The sequence below is a fragment of the Cibotium barometz genome, chromosome 18, assembly GCF_041138505.1.
Source record: "Cibotium barometz isolate CiBa-2024 chromosome 18, ASM4113850v1, whole genome shotgun sequence".
Taxonomy (NCBI): domain Eukaryota; kingdom Viridiplantae; phylum Streptophyta; class Polypodiopsida; order Cyatheales; family Cibotiaceae; genus Cibotium; species Cibotium barometz.
The window spans coordinates 33,541,251-33,565,484 of NC_141063.1; the positions used below are offsets into that span (position 1 = coordinate 33,541,251).

The following is a 24,234-nucleotide window of genomic DNA, read 5'->3' on the forward strand; positions in this document are numbered from 1 at the left end:
ATGGTGAGATAGATCGCGCCGACTTTTATTGTCAGCTATTAGAACACAACAGAAGATATGTGCCACCATACCATAAAAAACCATGGAAGAGATGAAGATAACCCTTGATGCTTCATATTTGGTAATGATGCCCTTTTGGATTACATTGTCATAATGCGAGCATCATGATGCCGTTTTAGATTGCATTGTCAAGAGATTGAGTTGCACTATTAGGAATGAGTTGTAGCTTGCCATGGAGTAGAAGGTAGAGTATTGATATCCAGATGGGTGGCATATGAAATACAGGCTTCTTTAATACTTATGGTTCCCACGTCTTAGAAATTAAAGTATTACATGATGATCACAATATTTCACTTGGATCCTACTATGGTGACCTACTATGGTGAGACGGATTGTGTCAACTTTTATTGTCAGTAATTATTTGTTAATCCTCGTTCTCTCCCTTCTAAGAAATAGAGCGTAATAGAGGATATGGGCCACCATACCATAAAAAACTATGGAAGAGATGAGGATAGCCCTTGATGATTCATTTTTGGCTAATGATGTTGGCTAATAAGGTAAGATATACATTCCTTACCCTATGGTAAGTGTGTAAGAGAAGATGATTTATGTCCCTCCATTTGATTAACTTTTTGGAATGACTTTGGGGAACAAATCAATATGGCCTTCTGGAATATGTGGAGAGCATAGGAAATATGCACTCTTGCTTCATGGAGGATATGAAGTTTTATTCATCGCATCCCAAAAGAAGGGGATAAGATAATGACGAACAATTACACTGCTTGGAAATTCTTATAAAATTGTGGCAAAAATAATTAGTATAAGGTTGCAACCAATCTTGCAAAATATGTGATTCATGACACTCAGATTGGGTTCCTATAAGGGAGACACATTTTTAACAATATATTCTCCTTTTGGGAGGGAGTTGGAGGCAATGGGAATAATGGGCCAAAACCCTCAGCCATTCTACAGCAAAGCATATAATAGACTTAATTGGGGTTTTTTGGAAGGGACCTTTAGATGCATGGGATTCTCTCAATCATGCTTGTATATAGTGAAGCTCATGACCATGCTTGTATATAGTGATGCTCATAACCATGCACTAGTATGTGGTGATAGAGAAGAGCACTTCCACATCGCTTGATTTGTTTGTCAGGGATGCCCCCTAGCCCTCTTGCAATATCTCATTGTGGCTAAGGCTATGAGTATATATCTTTGATCCTTTACTAGGGTATCTGGCTTGAGTCTCTACCTTTATGTAGAGAGGAGTATGTAGAAAGGAGGAACTCATGAATTTTGAGCTTGTAGATGAAACTACAATGTATCTCGAGACCTCTCACATTTTCTTTGTTCTTTTTAGATTTCCTTGGAGGATTTATGTTTGGCCCCACAAGGCTAGCACAAATCTATTAGTTTTTGGGTTAGTGACTTGGTGAGAATCAATAAGGGTTCAAAACTTAGATTTACTTAGATTAAGAGAGGCAACACGACGAGAGATACTTGAAAACTTAGGATGTTAGGTTTGGATTGATGTATCCCACCTAGCAAATTTTACACTAGTTCTCATAAGTATAAGGAAAAAGGTGCTTCATTAAATCTCTACTAGGACTTAGCCACTAGAGCCTTAGAGATTAATAATATTACTTGCCTTAGCTTGGTGATTAACCAAGTACTACTTTCCTCCTCTTAGTATAATCAAGTAGTGCTTACCTCAACTTGGATTAGAAGGCATTTGGATTCAAAAAGGGCCCTCTAAGGATTCCTAATTTTAAGGGATTAATTCTTAAAATGTAGAGGCTTAAGGTGATAAGGCCAATGATGACCCCTATTCTTGGGCTCTTTTGTAGACTTTCCATCCCCCCCCCCTACTTGCCTAAACTTTACCATATTTGTAGGACCTAAAATAAAAGATCCCCAATCATTACCCTCCCTCCCTTTACTTTTTAAATATACAAACAATCCTCCCTCTTTACTTTTCTAGTTTTTAAACATTCCTTTCTATTACTTTTTGAAATTTTTTTCCTTAACCTCTCTTCTCTCTCTTGTTATATCACTAACTCTATGGGCGTTTTTAAAATGTGGCTCAAAATTTTTAAATTTTATTTTTATAATTTTGACACTTTCTCCCTTAAACACTCCCCCTAGCATATATGTATCTGAAATTTTTATTTTTTCTTCTCATTCTCTCTCTACAAGTATTCTACAACTTCAAAGCAAGTGGATGTACTCATCAGCTTTTAAGATCTTATCATAACTACCTACTTGTCACATTAAAAAAAATGAAGTTAAGGAAGCCCAAAAAATTGACTTTTTCAAATTTTGTGAATATTATGCTAAAATTTTACTTTTAAATAATATACATATGAAAAAGTTTTTTTCCCTTATTTTCTCACATTAACTATTCAAAAAAGATCCCCTAATGCTTTTTAAGAAATAAACATTCCTCCCTCTTTACTTTTTCAAATTTCAAACATTCCCTCTCATTTCTTTTTGAATATTTTATGTCCAACCTCTCTTGTCTCTCTTGTCACATCAAGACAAGCTTTTGGTCATCATAACTGAACCTTTCCACCTTTAGCATTTCCTTGAATCCTTGAATTTTTTAAAAGGTAAGTGGGCCTCTTCAATCTTGGCCCTTAACTCCCCTCCTTGCCACCTCATCAAACTCGTAGCCATGGGGGGCCCAAAAACAGTAATTTTTTTATTTTTCACTTTTGCAAAAAATATATTCCCAACCAATGTCTACATGAAAAAGTGACTTTTTAAGACCATTTTCTCAATAAATCTCAATCCAACAAATCCCCCATATTTATTTTCACATTTAGACCGATCATTAGCCACAAGTCCTCTTACCTCTAAAGGCTCAAAGAATTCACATTTTTTATCATTCTTTTCTTTCAAAGATTATCCTTAATTATTATAAGATTGAAAAAGAATTTTCCAAGCCATACTATTCTCTCACAAGTTCCCCTTAACCTTACTCTCTTAACTTGTTCCTTAACCTGCATATCTATGTCCCATCCCTTAACCCATATCCAACCTCACCCTCTCATTCTACTTGCTTAGTCTTGTGAGGGACCAAAAGAGGAAATTAAGAAGCGACACAAATGCTAACAAAATGAGAGCATGTCGGAGATAAAGATTCCTAGGTCATTATAAAACTAAGTGAAGGTAGGCTAACATATCTTAGTTAAGTTTTACTTGTTGTTCTTTAACCTTGAGTAGCCTCCTCAAAGTTTTTATTAAGCTAGTAAATTGTTGGAAGGAAAGCATGCCATAATTTGAATGATGGGGGGTAATTTATGGCAACTAGCTTGAATGGTTGGGCCTACCTTCTATTCATTCAAACCATAGTTACAATTTTAATGATAATTTTATTGTTATCTAGAGCGTACTTGATGAAATGGAAGCTTGGATACACAAGAGGTGTATGCCATGCAGATTATATTTAAGGAGTATCTATGCCAAAGGCTATAAGCATGCTTATATGTACTAGCTTAGGGCAAGTTGGAGGCAATAAGACTAATTTTCCCAATATGTAAACTCATTATAGTGTAGATTATTCTCCCTAGGGAGGACAAAAAGATGTAAATTCATGATTTGGAAAAACCCTTTGATTGTGAGGCTCTTCAATCTTAGTGCATTGTACATTTAATTTCAGAGAGGATTAATCCCACTCTTTTGTAAAACTTTTTCTATGAATGTAAGGAGAATGCTATCTCTTTTTTTATTATTTGTGTGTATCTTTGAATGGTTGTCAAGTGTAAACATGCATCATAGATGCATGTAATGTTATATTGTGGAATTCTTTTAAATTTTATCCCTCCATCAACATCAATGCAAGGAAAAGGTATTTACATGTCATTGTGTCCCCAATTTTTACCAAACCTTAGGGTGCCATAAGGGCATGCCTTTTCGCATGATAATAGGCTTGTTTCGCCAAAACTCATGTCCTTATAGTAATCTTGATTTTTTCTACTTTTTAGCATTTTTTACATTGTTTTGTGGTTATTGTGATTTTTTAATGCAAAAACATTTTTTAAAATCATCCAAAATAGTAAATGGTAGCAAAAAAAAAATCTTAACTTTTTTTATAAAAATTTACTTAAACTATATAATTTGACTTGAGTTAGCTATTTTTTTATCATCTACACATATATACCATGTTTATGAGTCATGGACATCAAATCAAAGGGTATGGTGGCTTTGTCTAGTTTTGGATGCAATCTCCTTTGCTAAAATCAACCACTTTGTAGAAATTATTTGAAAGTCATTTCATGTGTATGACTACCTCTCTCTCTCTTCCATGTGCTTACGTCAACACACACACACACACCCCACACTACAAAAACTAAGGTCAATGAAACAATAATCAAACACTACCTTGCGTTGTACACTTTGTGTATACATAAAGGGGTGTATGAGGTCCCTTTCAAATATCTTAATATAGCTAGAAAACTTTGTAAGTAGCATGGAGGGTCTCATGGAGGCCACCCCAAGGCTTCAAATGGCCAAAGGTGTAAACAAAAAGCCTTGCCACATAAGTCTAGTGTTTGAAATCCAAGTGAAAGGAATATCATTGAATTAGACATAGGTTTATAGAGAAGATTCATACAATCTAACTGGTTGAGCTTATTTAGCTGCTAAGGTGCCCTACAATGCCCTAATAATATGTGAAGATTCAACAACCCACAATCTGGATAAGATAATTTCCGTTGTCCTTTCTATTAATGTTAGAGTATTAAAAATTATCTATAGCTGTCCATGAAACCATCACAAAACACCTTCCATAGGTGCCCCCCACAACATTTGTTTGCACAAAAATTGAAACAAAAGGGCTACCAGAAGAGCATGTGTTTTGGAAAAATGTCAACCCTTTTTTTTCAATTTATGTTTGCAAACAAATGTTGGGGGGGGGGGGTATGGAAGCCTCCCCTTAGTGTTTTGTGATGGTTTCATGGACAATTACATAATTTTTTAATCCTCTAACATCGACGAAAAGGACACGAGAAATTATCTTGTCCAGATTGTGGGTGGTTGAATCTTCACATATATAATTATCAGGGCATGGTAGGACACCTTTGCAGCTAAATAAGCTCAAAAAGTTAGATTTTATGATGGTTTCATGGATAGGAATTCACTTTTTTAAATCCTCTATAACACTAGTGAAATATTGTGGTGGCAGATTGTGGTGGGAGATGAATATTTTCATATACATTTAATCTGGGCTTGGTAGGGCTCCTTAGCAGGGGGGCTTATGGAAGCCTCCTCTCTGGGTGTTTTTTGATGGTTTCATAGACAATTATAAACTTTTTAAATTTTCTATAGCACCGATGAAAAGGCCAAAGGATATTATCTTGTTGGGTGGTTGAATCTTTACATATGCATTTACTAGGGCATGGTAGGGCACCTTAGCAGCTGAATAAGCTCAATAAATTTAATTCTAGACAAGTTAAGGTACCTTAGCAACATTTAAATATTTTTATACCAAGTTTCGGCTTATGGCACATGCAAAGCACTCCCAAATGGCTTCCATAAGCCCCCCACAATGACTTGAATAATTTAAAACATAAACGTAGACTTGAACAATTTAAATTATAATTTTTGTATACACATGACTTTGATAACACTTTAAAACATGACTTAATTATATGTAGAGAATTATAGGTAGAGTTTCAAAAAAAGGAGCATTTCATAAATAATATATCTCATTTTACATGATCTTTTGGGATTGTCTTTAAAACAACCTAGGTGCGTTGCTTTTTAGCAAGAGGCACCTCACGAGAAAGGATGGTAGCAACAACGTCCTTTGGCTCGTCTTTCCCCAAGGATTCCCCTACGGCTATGTGCACTAACACCTTACCCCTAAATCCACTTCCAAAAGTGGCAAATACCAATGATGTTTTTACAAGTATTATACAATTTTCCATTTGGGAAATGCTAGATACATAGAGGACCTTGGAAAAGGCCTTGCCGATAAAAAGGGGGGAAGGCGGAGTTGGAGGTGAATTCTTTGAATGTCTTCTAGGGGCAACACTCCGAGGTAGTGCGCTAGAGTGGAGTTGGTACCAAATGCTTTCCTATTTCTGCCTTGGCACATTGCCCACTCATCCATCTCCAGCACATCATTTATTAATATCTTACAAATATTATTGGATTTTTTAATGATGAGCATGGTTGGAAAATTCAAGAAATAATACCTCTTACTGAGCATCATTACAAAAAATCACAAAAAGAGAGCTACCATTGTCCGAGCACCCAAAATCTACTTTTCAAAGACATTGATAATTAAATGTAATTAAAAAATAACATCATTTCAAAATAGCATAGAAAAAGCACAAAGTAAGCAAGATGGAACTTCTATATTCAACATCAACAAATTACATCTTTTTTGTATCGAGATTCGACAGCTAAACAAAAGGATAAAAATTTCACTAAATAAAACTTCTAAACTCAAATAGTTTGGGGAGCCAAGAGACCATTGCAAGTGATCATCGGGAGCACATGAGTCACATCTACCATAGTGATTGGCTCCGTCCACTTTCTAATCTACAAGAGAAGAAAAGGAACCCAATATTAGAAATGAGTGAGCAATCAACAAAGTTAATACATAGCAAGTGAAGGAAATCACCTTTCTTCTTTTCAATTTGAAGCTTGCCTCTTTTATTTCCTCAAACCCTAGTGATGTTGTAGTGCTCACGGAGATCCGCAAGGCTCCAATGCAAAGAGAGAGAGAGAGAGAGAGAGAGAGAGAGAGAGAGAGAGAGAGAGCTTGGGAAGGAAGAAGATTAGTGGCTATGGAGGAAGAAGATTAATGGCTATGGAAGAGGATGAAGAGGACGACCTTGATGAATTTTAGGAGGAAAACAAGTCAGGCCAGAAAAGAAGCTCCACAAGCCAATCAAGCCTTCTCTTCTGATAGTTTGGGTGACAAAGAAAATCCCCAAGAGCCAAACCTAACCCTCGCCTAAAGTGCTTCCAAAGCCACCCCACCCATCGCTCCAACCAGTGACACTCTACCCCACACCCATAACCCTCCTGTCAATATATCTGTACCATCCTCTATGGGAGCCTATTTTATCCATTGTTCAACCCCAAATCCTAGAGCTTCTCCCCCAACTCAACCACAAATTCAACCACCTGACTAACCACATTCATGATCCTTCTTCCAACTCATCATCGTCATCCTTGAGGAGGTTCCCAAGAACATAGGCACCACTCTTTCAAGAACATGCATTAAGCCTCATTACACTTACAACCCTCAAAGTACATCTCTAGATGGGGGGACCATGGCACATGATACATGGTACGACCCATCGCACGTGGACCTTCCTCAAATCAGCAAGAACCTTCCATAAACTCTTTTTTGACCCACCACCCATTGATCCACGCTGCCTCTATCCCCAGTGTTCAATAACACCAAATCTCTCAAGCCAATGTGGACAATGATCGAGCAGCTATATGATTTTGACTCCCCATATAAAGGGTTGAAAGGTAAATGTCCAAGAAATCATGAAAGAGAGTCAAAGAAAGCATTTGAGTTGGAAAAGTCCTTGTGTTGGCAGAGTGCACACACAGGAGCATACCTTCTTTAGCCTATTGTCCATGCACATCACCTGCATACTTCACTTTGGACATCACATTTTTTTCACATCTCACACACCTAACGATCTGCACACATACATGCACCTGCAACTCTAGGTACATCTCCGGATGGGGGGGGCATGGCGGGTGCAAGCCTGGGCCTCCAATGAGCTTCAATGCATGCAACGTTCTCTCTACGTCAACTCCACTTCCACACCAACACAACCTCACCTTGGCCAACGTGTTCACCATAAAGAAGCCTAATCTCTCGGCATCACGCTGTGAGATTCAGACATAATACAATGTTGCACGCTAAGGCATCCCAAACTATTATATACCCAAGTGAAAATCATTCAATGGTGATCATTGCCCTCAATCATCACAGGGTGCTAACCACTTCTACCAACTACCTAATTTTGAAGGGTCCACACCACTTCCACAACAAACGGAGGCCTCACATGATGCTTATCCCATACCATTTTTAAGTTTGACTAGCCTAGTGTGAAAACTAGTAACTTGTATATAAAGCATTTTTGACAATAAGCAACACATAATCAAGCATACTTGTGAGCTCTTCTCTTCCCTACTCTTGCTTGTGTGTATGCTATTTGACAATAAGCAATGCATAATCAATCCCTTGCAATAGAATACTTGTAAGCATACTTGTGAGCTCTTCTCTTTCCTACTCTTGCTTGCATGTATGCTATTGGATTCATGCATGTTAGATGGAAGCCAATGGTCAATGTCGTTCTTGACCAGAAATACCTTGTTCATTGACCAACCAATTCTTGAGGGGCCACATACAAGTTAATGCCATTTTATCATACTGAGCTAGCAATCATTGACGAGCCAATTCTCCGGGGGTCACATACAAGCTAATGCCATTTTAGCATGCTAACCTAGCAAGAATTTGATTCATTGTCATCAACTTTTCTAGGTGAAGTTGCTTCTCAAGAGTGAGAATCCTTGTTAAGTTTCATGCCTATTATTGATGCTTTGAGCATTTCCAAGGCTTCAGCACCTATGGAGACATGAACCATACTATCACATTTTCTCCACATTGATGATAAAGAAGAGTTTCAATCAGTGAGATCATAACTATGTACTATTGCTAGTGCAACCATGGATTTTTCAAAAGCATAGGATGTTCATACGCCACAACCATGTGATGAGAATGTCCACGTATGCCATGAACTGAAATGAACTGTGTGAATAGTATGTCTATGTATGGCATGAATTCAAATGTGGCAATGCTTGAAGAAAGAGCGCATGCGGGTGAAGTTATTTGTCAAGGAGATCGGACTCACCTAGATGGGCACCCATGCAGCTAGGGTAACACAAGAAGAATTATAAACAACTCTAGTGGGCACACTAAATCCTCCCTAGTAGTAATGAATGTCGTAAGATGTATTTTTTATCAAAGCAACTAGCAAAAAGGTCCTCTACAGACCAAAGCTTTGATACCATGTAAGAAAGATAACATTTTTCTGTCATGATGAAAAGACTTCAAAGTACAAATTGCGCAATAAAAGAGAGACAGGACATTGATTTACTGATGTATCAAATGTAAGAGATGACTAGAAACTACCGGAACTCACCGGCAACGGGGCACCGGCCCGAGACACGACTCTCCGCCTCTCATCGCGTACTAGGCACCGACGGCCACCCCGGCACGCTGAGTCCCGTGAGCCCATGCGGCCGAAGGCAAGCCAAGCCGTTCGACGGAGGGTGGGTAGACACTCGCCGAAGGGGGAAAAACGTCCCGCGTCTTCGAGGGGGTTGCGGGGACCAAACGCCTCACCTCACCCTTCCCCCGCTCCGCGGTCCGCCCCGTTCCCGTCTCAAGCAAGCACCACCACCCATATAGAGGCAAACTTTTCGGCGCGGGCTAGCACACCCCGAGAGCACCACACCCCTCCGGATAGAAATCCCAGGGGGGGGAGGGGGGGGGGGGGGGCACCCATGCAGCTAGGGTAACACAAGAAGAATGATAAACAACTCTAGTGGGCACACTAAATCCTCCCTAGTAGTAATGAATGTCGTAAGATGTATTTTTTATCAAAGCAACTAGCAAAAAGGTCCTCTACAGGCCAAAGCTTTGATACCATGTAAGAAAGATAACATCTTTCTGTCATGATGAAAAGACTTCAAAGTACAAATTGCGCAATAAAAGAGAGACAGGACATTGATTTACTGATGTATCAAATGTAAGAGATGACTAGAAACTCCACATCCATGTGCTCCCCATAATTGGAGCTTCAAGGACAAAGACAACTGGAATTGCTAATCCGAAGGGTGTACATTGTCCTTGCAGGAATCTCAAGGAAACTATCTACGCAAGTGTCCATGCAACTTGAGGATAGGGGGTCGTCCCGCATGCATTGCTCAAGTATGAAAATATACATCCATACGAGCATATTAGCATATTTGGCATGTGCTTAACCTTCCTAGCCTTCATCTTTGTAGCAAACAGTATAACAGTACAAGGGAGTTCTCATGTATATTAAATTGCTCATGTGCATCGAAACAGATTCGATCTGGGACGACTATGCCTCAACACATACAAAGTCACCAACTGCTCGAATGTGCCCAGGCACCTTTCTTGAAAGGCAGCTTTCAGCAATCAGAACTTCAAACATAATGGGCATCACACTTGCATCTCTTACCATACGTCTGACAAGCATCTGATTAGACATGAAGCCACACAAGGTTACAACATAATGAAGGCTGGAGATTCTTCACAAACAAGATGGAAAGAAAGGCAAAGGAAATTTTACTTCGAAATTTGAAAACTTTCCCAAATTGGGAAATTACATCGGAATGAAAAACTATGATTTTTGGGAAAAATACATTTTTGAGTCGATCTTAATGCCGCTGCCCTTTTTAAAAAATAATTACTTTGAAGTCTTTTCTAAGATTTTGACAACTTGGTTAGATGCAACATCCATTCACCCCGCATGTGACTCACACATGTACAACTACCTGGAAAATTTCAACCTTATAAAGGTCATTTCACAGTTCGAAGAAGCATCTTCTAGGTGTCAAAATGGTTAGCCTCCACATCAATGATAGACACAAGCTGCTGCCCTTTGATCCAAGTATGAGAGGCACTCCTCTAGCATGCGTACTACTCCAGGCTACTAGATCCAGCTTTCCATATAGTATCGAAAAAACAATGAGTCTACCATGTCTACCATAGGTTGAGTAACGAGTTAGCAATAAAGAAAACCTGCTCTGCTACTTCTCATCGATTCTACAATCAAGCTTGGAGATCTTTTGCTGAACCTGGCCTGCTCCACAAAGGTGGTACGTTATTAGAATCATCCAGCTGATTTGATCCAACTTCTACTTTCGTAAGAGGCTCCGTCTCTTTCTCTTTGACCACCTGCAGGCAATCAGAAAGGAACCTTCAAAACCTGCTCCAATTACTACTTAAAGCCTTGATACTGCCTTAACTTGGATAACCCAGAATAATTTGACCTAAAGTATGAAAATCAGGAACTGCTCACTTATAAGCTTAAGACGAATGAATTCCAGCAATCTCATGTTGGATTGCTCCCTGTGCTATTGTCAACATAACAAATTTAATAAAAAATCAAAGTGCGATCTTGACTCCATGAGAGTCTGGTCACAAAGCTTCAAGCATGCATAGCATAGACTTGTGTGTTGTAAATCTTTTTTGTTCATTTACCTTTGTTCACACATGCATTGCATCAGTAGGCTTACAGAAATGTCTTTCTGCTGTATTAGCAGGCATGTAAAGTTCTTTTAAGTTTTTAAGTTGCACCAGGTGGTTTATATTGATTCGTTCTAGCCAAAGGAGTGCATTTTGCCCAACCGACAAACTACAATGTGCATATGTTTATGTGTGTGCATGTATGTTCTCTTTAGTGCAACCAATCATGGCCAAGTCTGCCCTTCACCACTGGAGAAGTGATAGAAACTTAGCTCGATGGTTTATCTATGAAGATTTGTCTACAAGGTGATGTGTGATGTATCTTTATGCAGCATATCTAGGACCACTATATCAGATTGCGATGCCAAGTTACCAGTCATTTTCGGAGGGCATTGTTTGATAATTTTGGTACTAAGTTAAATTTTTCTAGTGCATTCCACCAACATACAAGCGGCCAGACAAAGATTTAGAATCAATTGGTGTTCGAAGTGCTGAAGTGTTATGTCCATGACCAACAAGGTAAGTGGGAACAATTTTTGCCTTTGGTTCAAGCTGTTTTGAATGATTCTTTTTCTTCATCTATTGGCACAAGTCCATATGAGGCAGTGTTTGGAAGACTGTTCTAGTCATTATTGACCAAGACATCGTCTTCAGTACCCGATGCTGACTGAGTGATGGAGACTTACCAAGAGACAGGTTGGCCAAAGCACAGGAGGCCTATTCTCGGCAGGCCAACAAGGACAAAAAGGATGCAAAATTCTTGAAAGGGGGATTGGGTATATCTCAGGATTATAAAACAAAGGTTGAAACAGGTGGGTAAGCAATGCCTAAAGTTGTCGTTTCGGAGTTTCGAACCTTTTCCCATTCTGAAGATCAACGAGGAGGTGTCCATGAAGTTGAAGTTACCTTCCAATTGGACCATGAATGATGTGTTTCACGTTGCTTGGTTGAAGCACTATGCCAGACCACCTCCCACAGATGTTCAAGATGAATCAAAATTGGATATCGTCAAAATGCCAAAGTGATGGTTCCAGAACAGACCCTTTTGTAGCACTTCAAGCATGGCTTCGGTCATAAAGAGCGTCATTTCCTCCTGAAGTTTCGGGACCGAGGGACGCATGAGGCAATTTGTCTTGACAAGAACTTCTCCGGCATTATTGACGGACTATTTGGAGGCTATGCAACTTCCGTCGTCAAGTTAAGTAGAAAGGGATGTCACGTGCATCCCACACTTGGATGCCACATGGCTATATCTATACAGGAGTTGCAAGTCTTAGAAATGGTAATTGGCCCTTTGTGAGCCCTTGTCTAGGACAAGTCAACCAGGGATCTGAAAGAGTGCACAGAGCGGAAGCAGAGTGGCACTAGAATGTGATGAACAGAGAGTGCAAGAGAGAGAGAGATATGGAGCAAACTATGCTGAATATACTGAAGCAAAACAGTCCCAAGCAAGAGACATAGATAGTCTCATAAGTGAGGGTAAATGCCAGAAAGGCTAGGAAAAATCCCGGAAAAATAGTAAAAAAGGGGTGGCTAGCCCACAAGCAATGGCCATGCAAAAGGGGACCAAATGGGCACCATAAAAGAGCAGAATCTGGGGATGAATGTGCTAACACCCCCTCTCAGCACCAGATGCTGAACAAACTCCGAGAATCCGAAGATGAGGAGCCAAGGAAGCCTCAGAAACCGGCTTGGTGAACATATCTGAAGCATTCTCTACAGAAGGACAATACTCCAAACGCAAATCTCCAGCAAGAACCCGTTCACAAACATAGTGATACTGAATCTCAATGTGTTTCATACGAGCATGAAACACAGGTTCTTGGCGATGGCAATGCAACTCTAATTGTAACACCAAAGAAGAGTAGATCCGGTAGGAGGACAACCGAGCTCCTCCAATAATCTCCGCAACCATATCGCCTCACATGCATCATAACAAACTGCACGGTACTCCGCCTTGGTAGAGTTAAGCGCCACAATAGGCTGCTTTTTACTGCTCCAAGAAATGGCTCCAGACCCAAGTGAAAAAACACAACCACTGGTCGAACGCCGTGTATCTGGATCTCCAGCCCAGTCTGAGTCAGACCATCCAACAAGAGTGCGTCCTTGGCCATAAAAGATGCCAAAATCCAAAGTGCCACGCAAGTACCGAAGAACTCTGAGAGCACACCGCCAATGCTGCTGACGGGGTTTGGATGAGAACGAACTCAATAAATTGACTGCGAAGCATATGTCCAATCAGGAGTAGGTCAACCATACCAAACAACCGACGAGAACCCGATACTGTCCCTGATCAATCCCTGGAGAAGCATCAAGTGAAGAAAGCTTCTCACCAATATCCATAGGAGAAGATACTGGTTTGTACCCAATCATCTGAAATCTATCGAGAATCTCCCGAGTGTATTTCTGCTGAGAGAAGAAAATGCCCTTTGAGGTCTGCCAAATCTCAAAGCCAAGAAAATAATGCAAGAGGCCAAGACTCAAACTCTGTCTCCAAAGCATCCATAACAGAACGGATCCGCACAGAATAAGAACCTGTAAAGCTAAGGTCATCAACATAGACCACAATGATAACAATCAACCCCCTCTCAAGGAGGATATAAAGGTTCGAATCTGCATGAGGACGGCGCAGGCCGAGCTTTTGAAAGAACTCATCAATCCGCTGGTACCAAGCCTGCGGAGCCTACTTTAGACCATATAAAGCCTTCTTCAGCCGGTACAGTTTGCCCGGAACAACAAATCCTGGCGGCTGATCAATATAAAGCCCTTGTGTAAGCTCTCCATTCAGGAAAGCCGACTTGATGTACATCTGGAAAACGGGCCATCTATGATGTCCTGCAAGTGCAAGAACGGTGCGAATGGTAGTCATCCGGGCCGTCGGAGCGAAGGTCTCATCGAAGTCAACACCAAGGCGCTGAGCATAACCCTTGGCAACCAACCTCGCCTTGTGCTTGTCCAAGCTGCCATCAGCTCGAAACTTTGATTTGAAAATCCAACGCATACCAATCACCTTACACTGCAGAGGCCGAGGCACCAAAATCCAAGTGCCATTTCGCTCGATAGCATCCAGCTCTGCCTGCATAGCATGACGCCAAGGCTCATGTGAAAGAGCCTCGTCTACAGAAGTGGGATCGGAAGGACCATTAATAATTGTAGACATAAGAGCATAATTAACAAACATGTTGCCCTCATGAATTTGTTTCCCTGTAACTCTGGAAGAACGCCGAAGAGAACCAGGCGGAGGAGCAGAAGGGAGCTCACGCAACCCAGAATCACGAACTGTCTGATAATACCAACCAGGTACAAATCTGCTCGAACTCGCCAGAGGAGGAGCAGGGTCATCATCATCTGACTGAGTATCCTCAGCAGGAGGTGTAACAGAAACAGCGGGAGCAGGAGAAGGAGGAGGTGGAGACAGAGGTGAAGGAAGCAGAAGTGTTGGGGTAAAGGCATTATGCCCACCCTTATAGTGTGTACAAGCCCATAAGTTATAGTACATAGTACACTTAGTACTTTTAATGTACTAAGTGTACTATGTGTACTAGTGCAAATATACATGTGTGATAGGGGAGTCACACACTCACACTTGGTGAGTTGACTTATCCCCACAACTCTTTCTCTCTCCTTCTTCTCTCTGTGTATGTCTCTCACATGAAACCCTAATTCTATCTCCCTTTCAACTGGTATCAGAGCCCTGGTTTTAGGGTTTTGTTCTCAAGTGTGCAGAGCTTGAAATCGACTGTAGAAGAGCTGCAAAACGAGCCTGCGTGTGCTGTACGGACCTGTGTGCTGCGTGTGCAGACCTGGTAGCCCTGGTTGCCTCGCTTCTTCACCCAGTTGTAAGGCAACGTGAGCAGTTGCAGCAAGGCGTTGGTGGCCACAAGGCGTAAGGCAACGTGAGCAGTTGCAGCAAGGCGTCAGACTTCTGGCCACAAGGCGTAGCAACGCACACCACAGGGCAGCAGCGCTCGCAGTAGGTGAGGCGCCCAGAGCTAAACGCCGCCAGCTGGCAGGTGATTTTCTCGAAGCGTAAACGTAGGCGACGACGAGCGGCAGTTCTCCGCAGCTGAGCTCGTGCGCTTGCATAAACGCGTTGGGCGTTAGACGGCTGGCTACTAGGCGGAGGCGGCGAAGGCAGCAACGCGTTGGGCGGATAAGCGCATGCAGGCTGGCGGGCGGCGCTCACCTCATCGCGTGTAGCGCTGGCCAAGGCGTAACAAAGAGCACCGGCTCAAACGCCTTGTAAAGTGTACAGAACTGATGCAGCCTCCAGCTAGGAGAAGCCTTGTACGCATGCACCTGTCCGACTACAAAGACCTGCACGAATACAGGCACGCAGAGCAAAGGCATGGTCGGAGGACAGCTGCAAACAGCTTAGCTTCCTAATTCTCCTGCGACTTTCAAAGTCCAAGCAGTTTTTCAGACTACAGCAGCATCAACACGACCCCTCCCCTTCCTGCAACAGAAATTTTCAGAGGTACATGCTTCAATTTTTTTTTTGGGATTTGCAATTGAGCAGGTACAATCATTAATTGAGCAGGTACAGGTGCCAAATTGCTCAAATTTTGAGCAAAATTGGCAAAATTGGGTGACATTGGTCACATTTAGGATCAATTTGCAAGAAATTGGATGTCAAAATTTGGGGCTTTTGATGTAATTGTGCAATTAAGCATTCATACACGCTGTATGATGTGAGAAATTTCACATTCGGGCAAAATTGCAGGAAATTGATGTGCAAATCAAAGGGCTTTTGTGCCGATTGGGTTGATTTGCATGCAAGCACTCGCGTTTGATGCTTTGGGCAATGTGTTGATGCCTGTCAAGCACTCAATGTGCCTGTAAATCAAGGGGCTTTTATGTATTGGATGTATATGTGGCCAGGGGGAAGCACTGTGAAGACTTTGGATGCCTTCATGTGCGTTAATGTACCATGTATGATCAGAAATTGATCTTAAATCAAGGAGCTTTTCAAGATTTTATGCTTGTTGAGCTTGGCAAAGCAGCAGGCAAGACTTTTTTTTTTTCCCCGGGAGAGAGATCCTACTAATAGTTAACATTACAACTCGCTCAACGTCCCAGACACGCTGGTGTCGTGAGCTACAAGATCATCTACGCGGCCCTCTGAAGAGGGCGACGAGCACACTCGACCACAGAGAGCGGAGGGGCTACACTGGAGTCCTCCTGGGAAAGGCGGCCAGAACACGATCGACGCCGAAGGGGAAGCTTATGGAGAGCGCGGATGAGAGGTGCCGCCGAGGGGTCCAAGCAGGGTTTGAACCCAAGACCTTTCGGTCCTAGGCAAACACTTTAACACTTGGACTATCACCTCTTTGGCAGCAGGCAAGACTTTTATGCCTTAGATCCTCAGAAATCCACTTGCTCATTTGGACAACCAGGAGAGCATTTATTGCTACTGTACTTGCTGGTACAGATTTGGTACAACTTTGTGCAAGTTTTGGCATGGCTGTACATTGATTTGAGTGAAGAAACGGTTCATTTTCAGCTGCTGTACTTGCCGGTACAGGTTTGGTACATCATTGGTGAGCACTTAGTACTGCTGTACAGTACTTTGGAAGAGCAACAGAGCACATTTAAGGTGCTGTCCTAAATCTGCAGCAACCAGATTTTGGTGATTTCATCACATACAGTGGGAGTAGAGTTGCATTTGTGCTTCCGCAGTGGGAGATAAACTTTGGGAGAACAACTGTGAGCACTTTGTGTGCTTCTGGTGCAGTGTTTGCACATTTTGCAAGGAGTCAGGCATTGACAGGTTGCATATTGCTATGGCAACCACAGGTGAGAGCTCTTCATTGCTTCACACATCAAGAAGCTTGAAGGCTCACATAATTATGATATTTGGCAAACCCAGTGCTATAATGTGTTGCTCCAGAAGAAGCAGCACAAGCCTATCAAAGAAAGGGGTGTAATGCCCGCTTCTCTCACTGTTGAAGAGTGGGAAGATATGGATGAGCTGGCAAGATCTACTATCATGTTGTCTGTGTCAGACTCTTTACTTTTCAGCATTCGTGAAGAGAAGACAGCTTGGGGAATGTGGCAAAGATTGCAGGACTTGTATGCCCAGCAAAGTGCCTCAAGCAAAGTGTATTGGTTGAAGAAACTCATAGGTCTTCAGATGAAGGAAGGGGCGTTTATGACAGCCCATCTAAATGAGTTTAATGGTATTGTAAGCCAGGTCATTAATCAAAAGTTGGCAATTGAAACCGATCCCGTCAAGTGGGAAAGACTCCGTTGGACACCCACAAGCTTAATAGCACAACTTTAAAACCACAAATTTGAAATGGACAACTTAATACAACTTGAAATTGAAATGAAAGGAAATGGAAAGATGGACACCAGCACTGGGGCCAGAACGGGCTGACCCCCCCCCTCAATATATGATATATTTATTGGGAGTATTTAATGAATACAATGCTCCATGGGTTCCAAGAACCAGATGATGTCCATGTACATATGAAAACAGTACCAAACAAATAGGCTCGAAGTCGAATTTCGATGTAGAAGCTCGAAGCAGAACGACCACTAGTGTGGTCCAATCTCTACGGTCCTGTGCTTTCACTGGACTCCGCGGAGAGCGCCTCACTGGTGTTCCGAGACCACGCACAAACAGGCGCTCTCGTACTAACGCCTGGCTCTCCCGATCTCAGCACCTTTGGACCGAGGTTCTCCAATAGAGCTTGGACAACCCGGCACCGAACGGGTGTGGCCATAGAGGGAGTCGGGAATCCCTTATCAGATTTAAACACAAAATACTTTACTTAAATCTGAAATTCACTTACTTGTGGATGGCTGATAGAAAACCAATACTCGTGGTGTTTGTGTAGGAGATGAAGCCACCCAGGGGATGTGAAGTCTTCTTGTAGTCGCCAGTGGAGAAGATGTGCCACCACCGCAAAAGTCCACAGCCGCCTGCTGTGAGAGGAGGAGTACCCACTTGCAAGGGAGAGGATACCCGACTGCAGCGTGGGAAGAAGATGGTGTGGAGGAGCAGCCTGTTATGAAGAGAGTGTACACCCACAGCTGCCTGCAAGAGAAAAAGGGCAGCCTCGAGGAGAGGAGGCAGCGCAGCAGTGTAGCCCTTGGAGGTGACAGCCTGCTGAAGGGGCTGAGGTGCACACAGCCGCCTGTGAGGAAGGATGCCTGGCTGCTGTACACAGGCGCAGCCCACCTGTAGGAGGGTAGAAGCAGCCGCCTGTAGGAAGTAGAAACAGCCGCCTGTAGGGAGGTGAAAGCAACCACCTGCAGTCAGCACTAGCCGCCTGTGGAAGAGGAGGCGCAGCCAGCAGCAGAGGGAACAGAAGCAGTCGCCTTCATGAAAACATGCGCCAGAGAGAGGGAAAGTCGCCGGTTATCTCACGTAAGGTGGAAGCGAATCATGTCTACGCTTGATGGAGGGAGCCTTTTTTTATAAAATTAAAGTGAAGTTTTCTCTAAGCTTGCATGTGGGTGGGGAGTATGGGTAGGTGACCATGCCCACCCCCACACTCACTTAAGTGGGGCTCCCCACCTTGGCCCCTAAGTGGGTGCCCAAAGTGGTGCCCACATTTAAGTGAATGTGAACACTTCACCTTATAAAACTAAAGGTTAGAAATAAAATAATAAAAAACAACATGTGCGACATACTTACCACCTGTTCACATGCACCAAAACTCGTCAGAATACAGAGCAGACTTCACGACTCACTGGCAGGCGTCCCCGCTCAGTAAGTAACACGTCAAGCAGGCAAACACAAAAATACAAGTCATGCGAAAACAGTTTCAAGCATGCAAATCATGTGTGCATGTGCAAATAGTAACAGGGACATATCTCCCGTTCATGGAACAAGTACAAAATATCTGTCGGCACAAAACTGGCACAACGTAAAACATAAAAACCTGGTCTTCCTATGGAGTAACAGTCCCATAGGTAAGACATAGTTCCAGGCACGAGTCTCCCTATGGTGTGACAGTCCCACAGGCAAAACACGGCACGAATACTGGCTCTTCCATGGCATGACAATCCCATGGGTTGAACACAGTCCAAGTCATACACGGGTGGCACCAGTCTGGCTCCCGTCCATACGACACCGTCTTGCTAACACACGGGTGGCACCAGTCTGGCTTCCGTCCATGTCAGCAAAATACTGGCCTCTTCACACGAGACACCGGCCTGGCCTCAAGTGAACGAGACGCAAAAACTGGAGATGGACCAAATGGTCGGCCAATTGGTGACAGCAATGGACGATGAGTTCAAAGCCACTTTTCTCTTATGCACTTTGCCAGAGAGTTGGGACACATTCAGGACAGCCACTAGCAATTCGAATGCTATGCTGTCATATGCAGATGTGGAGGGTGCTCTTCTTCAAGAAGAGATGAACAGGAAGAACAATTCTGTTGGAAAGTCCAATGCAATGAATGCACGTGGGAGATCCCAGCAAAGGGGTAAAAGCCAAGAATGGGGAAGGAGCAAGTCCCGCTCCAAAAAGGACTTGGAATGCCATTATTGTGGCAAGAAGGGACACTTCAAAAAGCAATGCTACAAATGGAAGAATGATCAAAAGGAAAAGGGCAAAGGCAAAGACAAAGACAAAGATGAAGCCAAAGAAGCAAAGCCAAAGGGCAAAAGTGGAGTCAAGATTGAAGAAGTCAATGTGTCACATGCAGGTGATAGTGAGGATGAAGTCCTATTCACGTCTTCACTTGATGCCCATTCACTTCTTACAGGAGATGGTCATGGTATGCACTCATGGATCATTGATTCAGGTGCCTCCTTTCATGTCACAAGTTGCAGAGACTTGTTTGTCAGGTATACTGCTGGCAATGAAGGAGTAGTTTATTTGGGTGACAACCATGCATGCAAGATTCTTGGCAGAGGTGATGTGAGGCTTGTGTTTTCAGATGGCTCACAGCTTATGCTCCATGATGTCAGGCATGTGCCTGAGATCAAGAAGAACCTGCTTTCTACTGGACAGCTTGATGATGCTGATTATGTTACCACATTTGGTCGTGGAAAGTGGAAGATTAGTAAGGGCTCACTGGTTGTTGCCAGAGGCTCTAAGGTGGACACTCTTTACTTCATGCATGCAGGTGTTTGTCACCATGCTAATGTAAATGCAACCGAGCTGCCGGAAATCTCTATGTGGCATAGCCGGTTGGGACACATGAGTGTCAAAGGAATGGAGCAATTGTCTCGTTTTGGTTACTTGCCTTCTCTAAAGTTTTCAAGTTTTCAGTTTTGTGAGCATTGTATATATGGCAGGCAACTCAAGTGCCCCCACAAGAAAGCTCTTGGACAGAAAGATGCTCAGTTAGAGCTTGTGCATACAGATGTATGTGAGATGCCTCAGCTTTCTTTGGGAGGGGCAAAATATTTTGTGTCTTTTATTGACGATGCCACACGCAAGGTGTGGGTTTATCCTCTTCGTTTGAAGAGTGATACATTCTCAGTGTTTGAGAAGTTTGTTGCTCATGTTGAGAATCAAACTGGCAAAACACTGAAGGCTTTGCGTTCCGACAATGGTGGAGAGTATATGTCCAAACAGTTTCAAGACTTTTGTGATGCTAAAGGCATCAAGAGGGAGCTCTCTACTCCTTATGATCCTCCACAAAACGGGACAGCAGAGAGGATGAACATGACCATTCACGAGAAGGTCCGTTCTATGTTGTCACATGCTGCGTTACCTCATGGTTTTTGGGCTGAAGCTGTTATGACAGCCGTTCATCTTATAAACAGGTCACCTAACACGAGGCTTGGTGGGAAAGTGCCAAAGGAAGTATGGACAGGGAAGCCTCCGTCATACAAGCACTTGAGAGTGTTTGGTTGCGTTGCATACGTGCACATACGCACGGAAATGCGCACCAAACTTGATCCTAAGTCTCACAAATGCATATTCCTAGGATATGGTGACAGAGGTGAAATGGGGTATAGACTTTGGGATCCAGTGAATAGAAAGATTATACGCAGCAATGATGCCATTTTTTATGAAACAAGCATGTATAAGGAGCCTGCAAGGCAACAGGAGCCTGGCAGAGTCATCTTTGATGATGATGGACATCATGGACAACAACCAAGGGCTGTAAATCAGCCATTACAGCAGCAAAACCAGCCCTTAAATGGTGCTGAAAATGGTCCAAATGGACAGCCAGAGATGGCAGAAGATATCCCTATGGATATCCCACAATTAGAGGAGATACCGGGCATGATATTTCAGCCTTATGGCATGGAATAGGAGCCACCAATAGGTGATATGCAGGCTGGACAGAAACCTGCAAATGATGGTCATTGGGTACGGAGGTCCACAAGACCCTCCAGAGCCCCTGACAAGTTTGTTCCAGGGGTTGACTACTTGATGCTCACTGACTGTGGGGAGCCCTCATGTTATAAGGAGGCTTTACAGAGGGCAGACAAGGCTCTTTGGGAGAGTGCTATGAAGTCAGAGATGGATTCTCTGCACAAAAATGGAACATGGAAGTTGGTGCATTTGCCTACAGGCAAGAAGGTTTTGCCATGCAAGTGGGTTTACAGGCTCAAAGTTGCACCTGATGCAAAGCCAAGATACAAAGCCAGGTTAGTGGCTAAGGGCTTCAAGCAGGAATATGGTGTGGACTTTGATGAGATCTTCTCTCCAGTGGTCAAAATGACCACACTTAGAGCTGTATTAGCTTTGGTTGCTCATGATGATCTGGATTTGATTCAGATGGATGTGAAGACTACTTTTCTTCACGGTGATCTCCATGAGGAGATATATATGCAACAGCCAGAGGGTTATGCAGTAAATGGAAAGGAGAAGCTTGTATGCAAGCTGAAAAAGAGTCTTTATGGGCTCAAACAGGCACCAAGGAAATGGTATCATAAATTTGATACATTCATGAAATCCCAGAATTTCAGGAGAAGTGACATAGATCACTGCTTATACACCAAGAAAGCTTTGGATGGCAGTCTATTGATCCTCATCTTGTATGTTGATGATATGTTGATTGCCGGGAAATCTCGTAAAGAGATGGATGCCTTGAAGAAGAGGCTGCAGCAAACCTTTGATATGAAGGATTTGGGTGATGCAAATCACATTTTGGGTATGCGGATACTTCGAGACAGAAATCAGCATGTGTTGTATTTGTCTCAGAAGGAATACATTGGCAAAGTTTTGCAGAGTTTCAATATGGATGGGGGGAAGAAAACTAGTACTCCTTTGCCTCCATATGTGAAACTCAGTGCTATGGACAGCCCACAGTCAGATAGTGACAGGGTTGATATGGCCAAGATTCCGTATGCTTCAGCTTGTGGCAGTCTCATGTATGCCATGGTTGCTACTAGGCCGGACATTGCATTTGCAGTGGGAGTGGTTTCTAGATACATGGCCAACCCTGGCAAGAAGCATTGGGAAGCAGTGAAAGGTGTCATGAGATACCTGAAGGGCACACAGGATATGTGCATTTGCTTTGGCAAACAGGATGCATTAGTGCATGGTTACACGGATTCGGATTATACCGGTCATCCAGATAACCGGAAGTCTACTACCGGTTATGTGTTTACATTCACAGGAGGTGCTGTGTCATGGATATCCAGGATGCAGAAGTGCACTGCCTTATCCACTACAGAGGCCGAGTATATTGCAGCCACAGAGGCTTGCAAGGAGACATTATGGCTATCTCGGTTAGTGGTTGATTTGGGCTATACAGGGGATATTCCATTGTTGCATTGTGACAGTCAGAGTGCCATCCAGTTGGCAAAGAACCCTGTCTTTCATGCAAAGACGAAGCATGTGGATGTGAAGTATCACTTCATCAGAGAGGTGATAGAGAACAAGCAAATTCAGCTTGTTAAGATTCATACGGATGACAACCCGGCTGATCTGTTGACAAAGAGTTTGCCTCCGGAGCGGTTTGCTCGTTGCAGACACTTGATGGGCATTGGATGAGGCCAGTTTCAGCCTTGATATGGCCTTGTATATTATCATGTACATGCTGATTTTTCTTTTCCTTCATTTAAGGGCACTTTGCCTTTAAGTGGGAGGTTGTTGGGGTAAAGGCATTATGCCCACCCTTATAGTGTGTACAAGCCCATAAGTTATAGTACATAGTACACTTAGTACTTTTAATGTATTAAGTGCACTATGTGTACTAGTGCAAATATACATGTGTGATAGGGGAGTCACACACTCACACTTGGTGAGTTGACTTATCCCCACAACTCTTTCTCTCTCCTTCTTCTCTCTGTGTATGTCTCTCACATGAAACCCTAATTCTATCTCCCTTTCAAGAAGCTCACCACCCCCCTCTGAAGATGTAGGAGTCTCGTCAAACACCACATCACGACTCACAACAACTTTACCGGCCTGAGGATCATAAAGACGATATGCCTTGGACACAGTGCTGTATCCGAGAAAAGTCATGCGCTGAGACTTCGAGTCCAACTTGGAGCGGTGCTCCCTAGGCACATGAACATACGCCGTACACCCAAATATCCGGAAATGAACAACGGAGGGCTTATCACCATGGAAAGCCTCATATGGAGCTTTGTCGGGAAGAGCAACAGTAGGAGACCTATTCTGAATGTAGACATCTGTGGAAGCCGCCTCAGCCCAGAAACGTCGAGGTAATGAAGAATGCTCAAGCATAGCACGGGCCATCTCCATAATGGTCCTATTCTTCCTCTCGGCAACTCCATTCTGTGATGGAGTATATGATGTAGTGAGCTGTCTCCGAATGCCATGTGTCTTGCAGTATTGCTGAAACTCCTGGGGTGTGAACTCACCCCCTCCATCGGTCCTGAGAGCCTTGACCGAGTGACCGGTCTCTTTTTCCACCTCAGCTTTCCAATCACAGAAGTGATGAAAAGTCTCATCCTTGGTCTTCAGAAAGAAAACCCAAGTATATTTGGTAAAATCATCCACCATCACGAGCATGTACGCCTTACTCAAAGACGCGGTACTCATAGGACCACATAAGTATGCATGAATGAGAGCAAGTGATGTCGAA

General features: G+C 42.9%; 1 protein-coding gene across 1 annotated transcript in view; it reads right to left on the reverse strand.

Annotated features, from left to right (window-relative positions):
- Nucleotides 1–10,336: 10,336 nt before the first annotated feature.
- The window catches only part of LOC147629227 (UDP-xylose transporter 3-like), a 39,036-nt gene continuing 25,138 nt past the window's right edge, over nucleotides 10,337–24,234 (reverse strand). Inside the window, exon 7 of the mRNA XM_086812486.1 lies at nucleotides 10,337–10,969. Coding sequence (XP_086668612.1) covers nucleotides 10,844–10,969 — 126 coding nt within the window. The 3' untranslated portion in view covers nucleotides 10,337–10,843. The remainder of the gene's footprint in view (nucleotides 10,970–24,234) is intronic.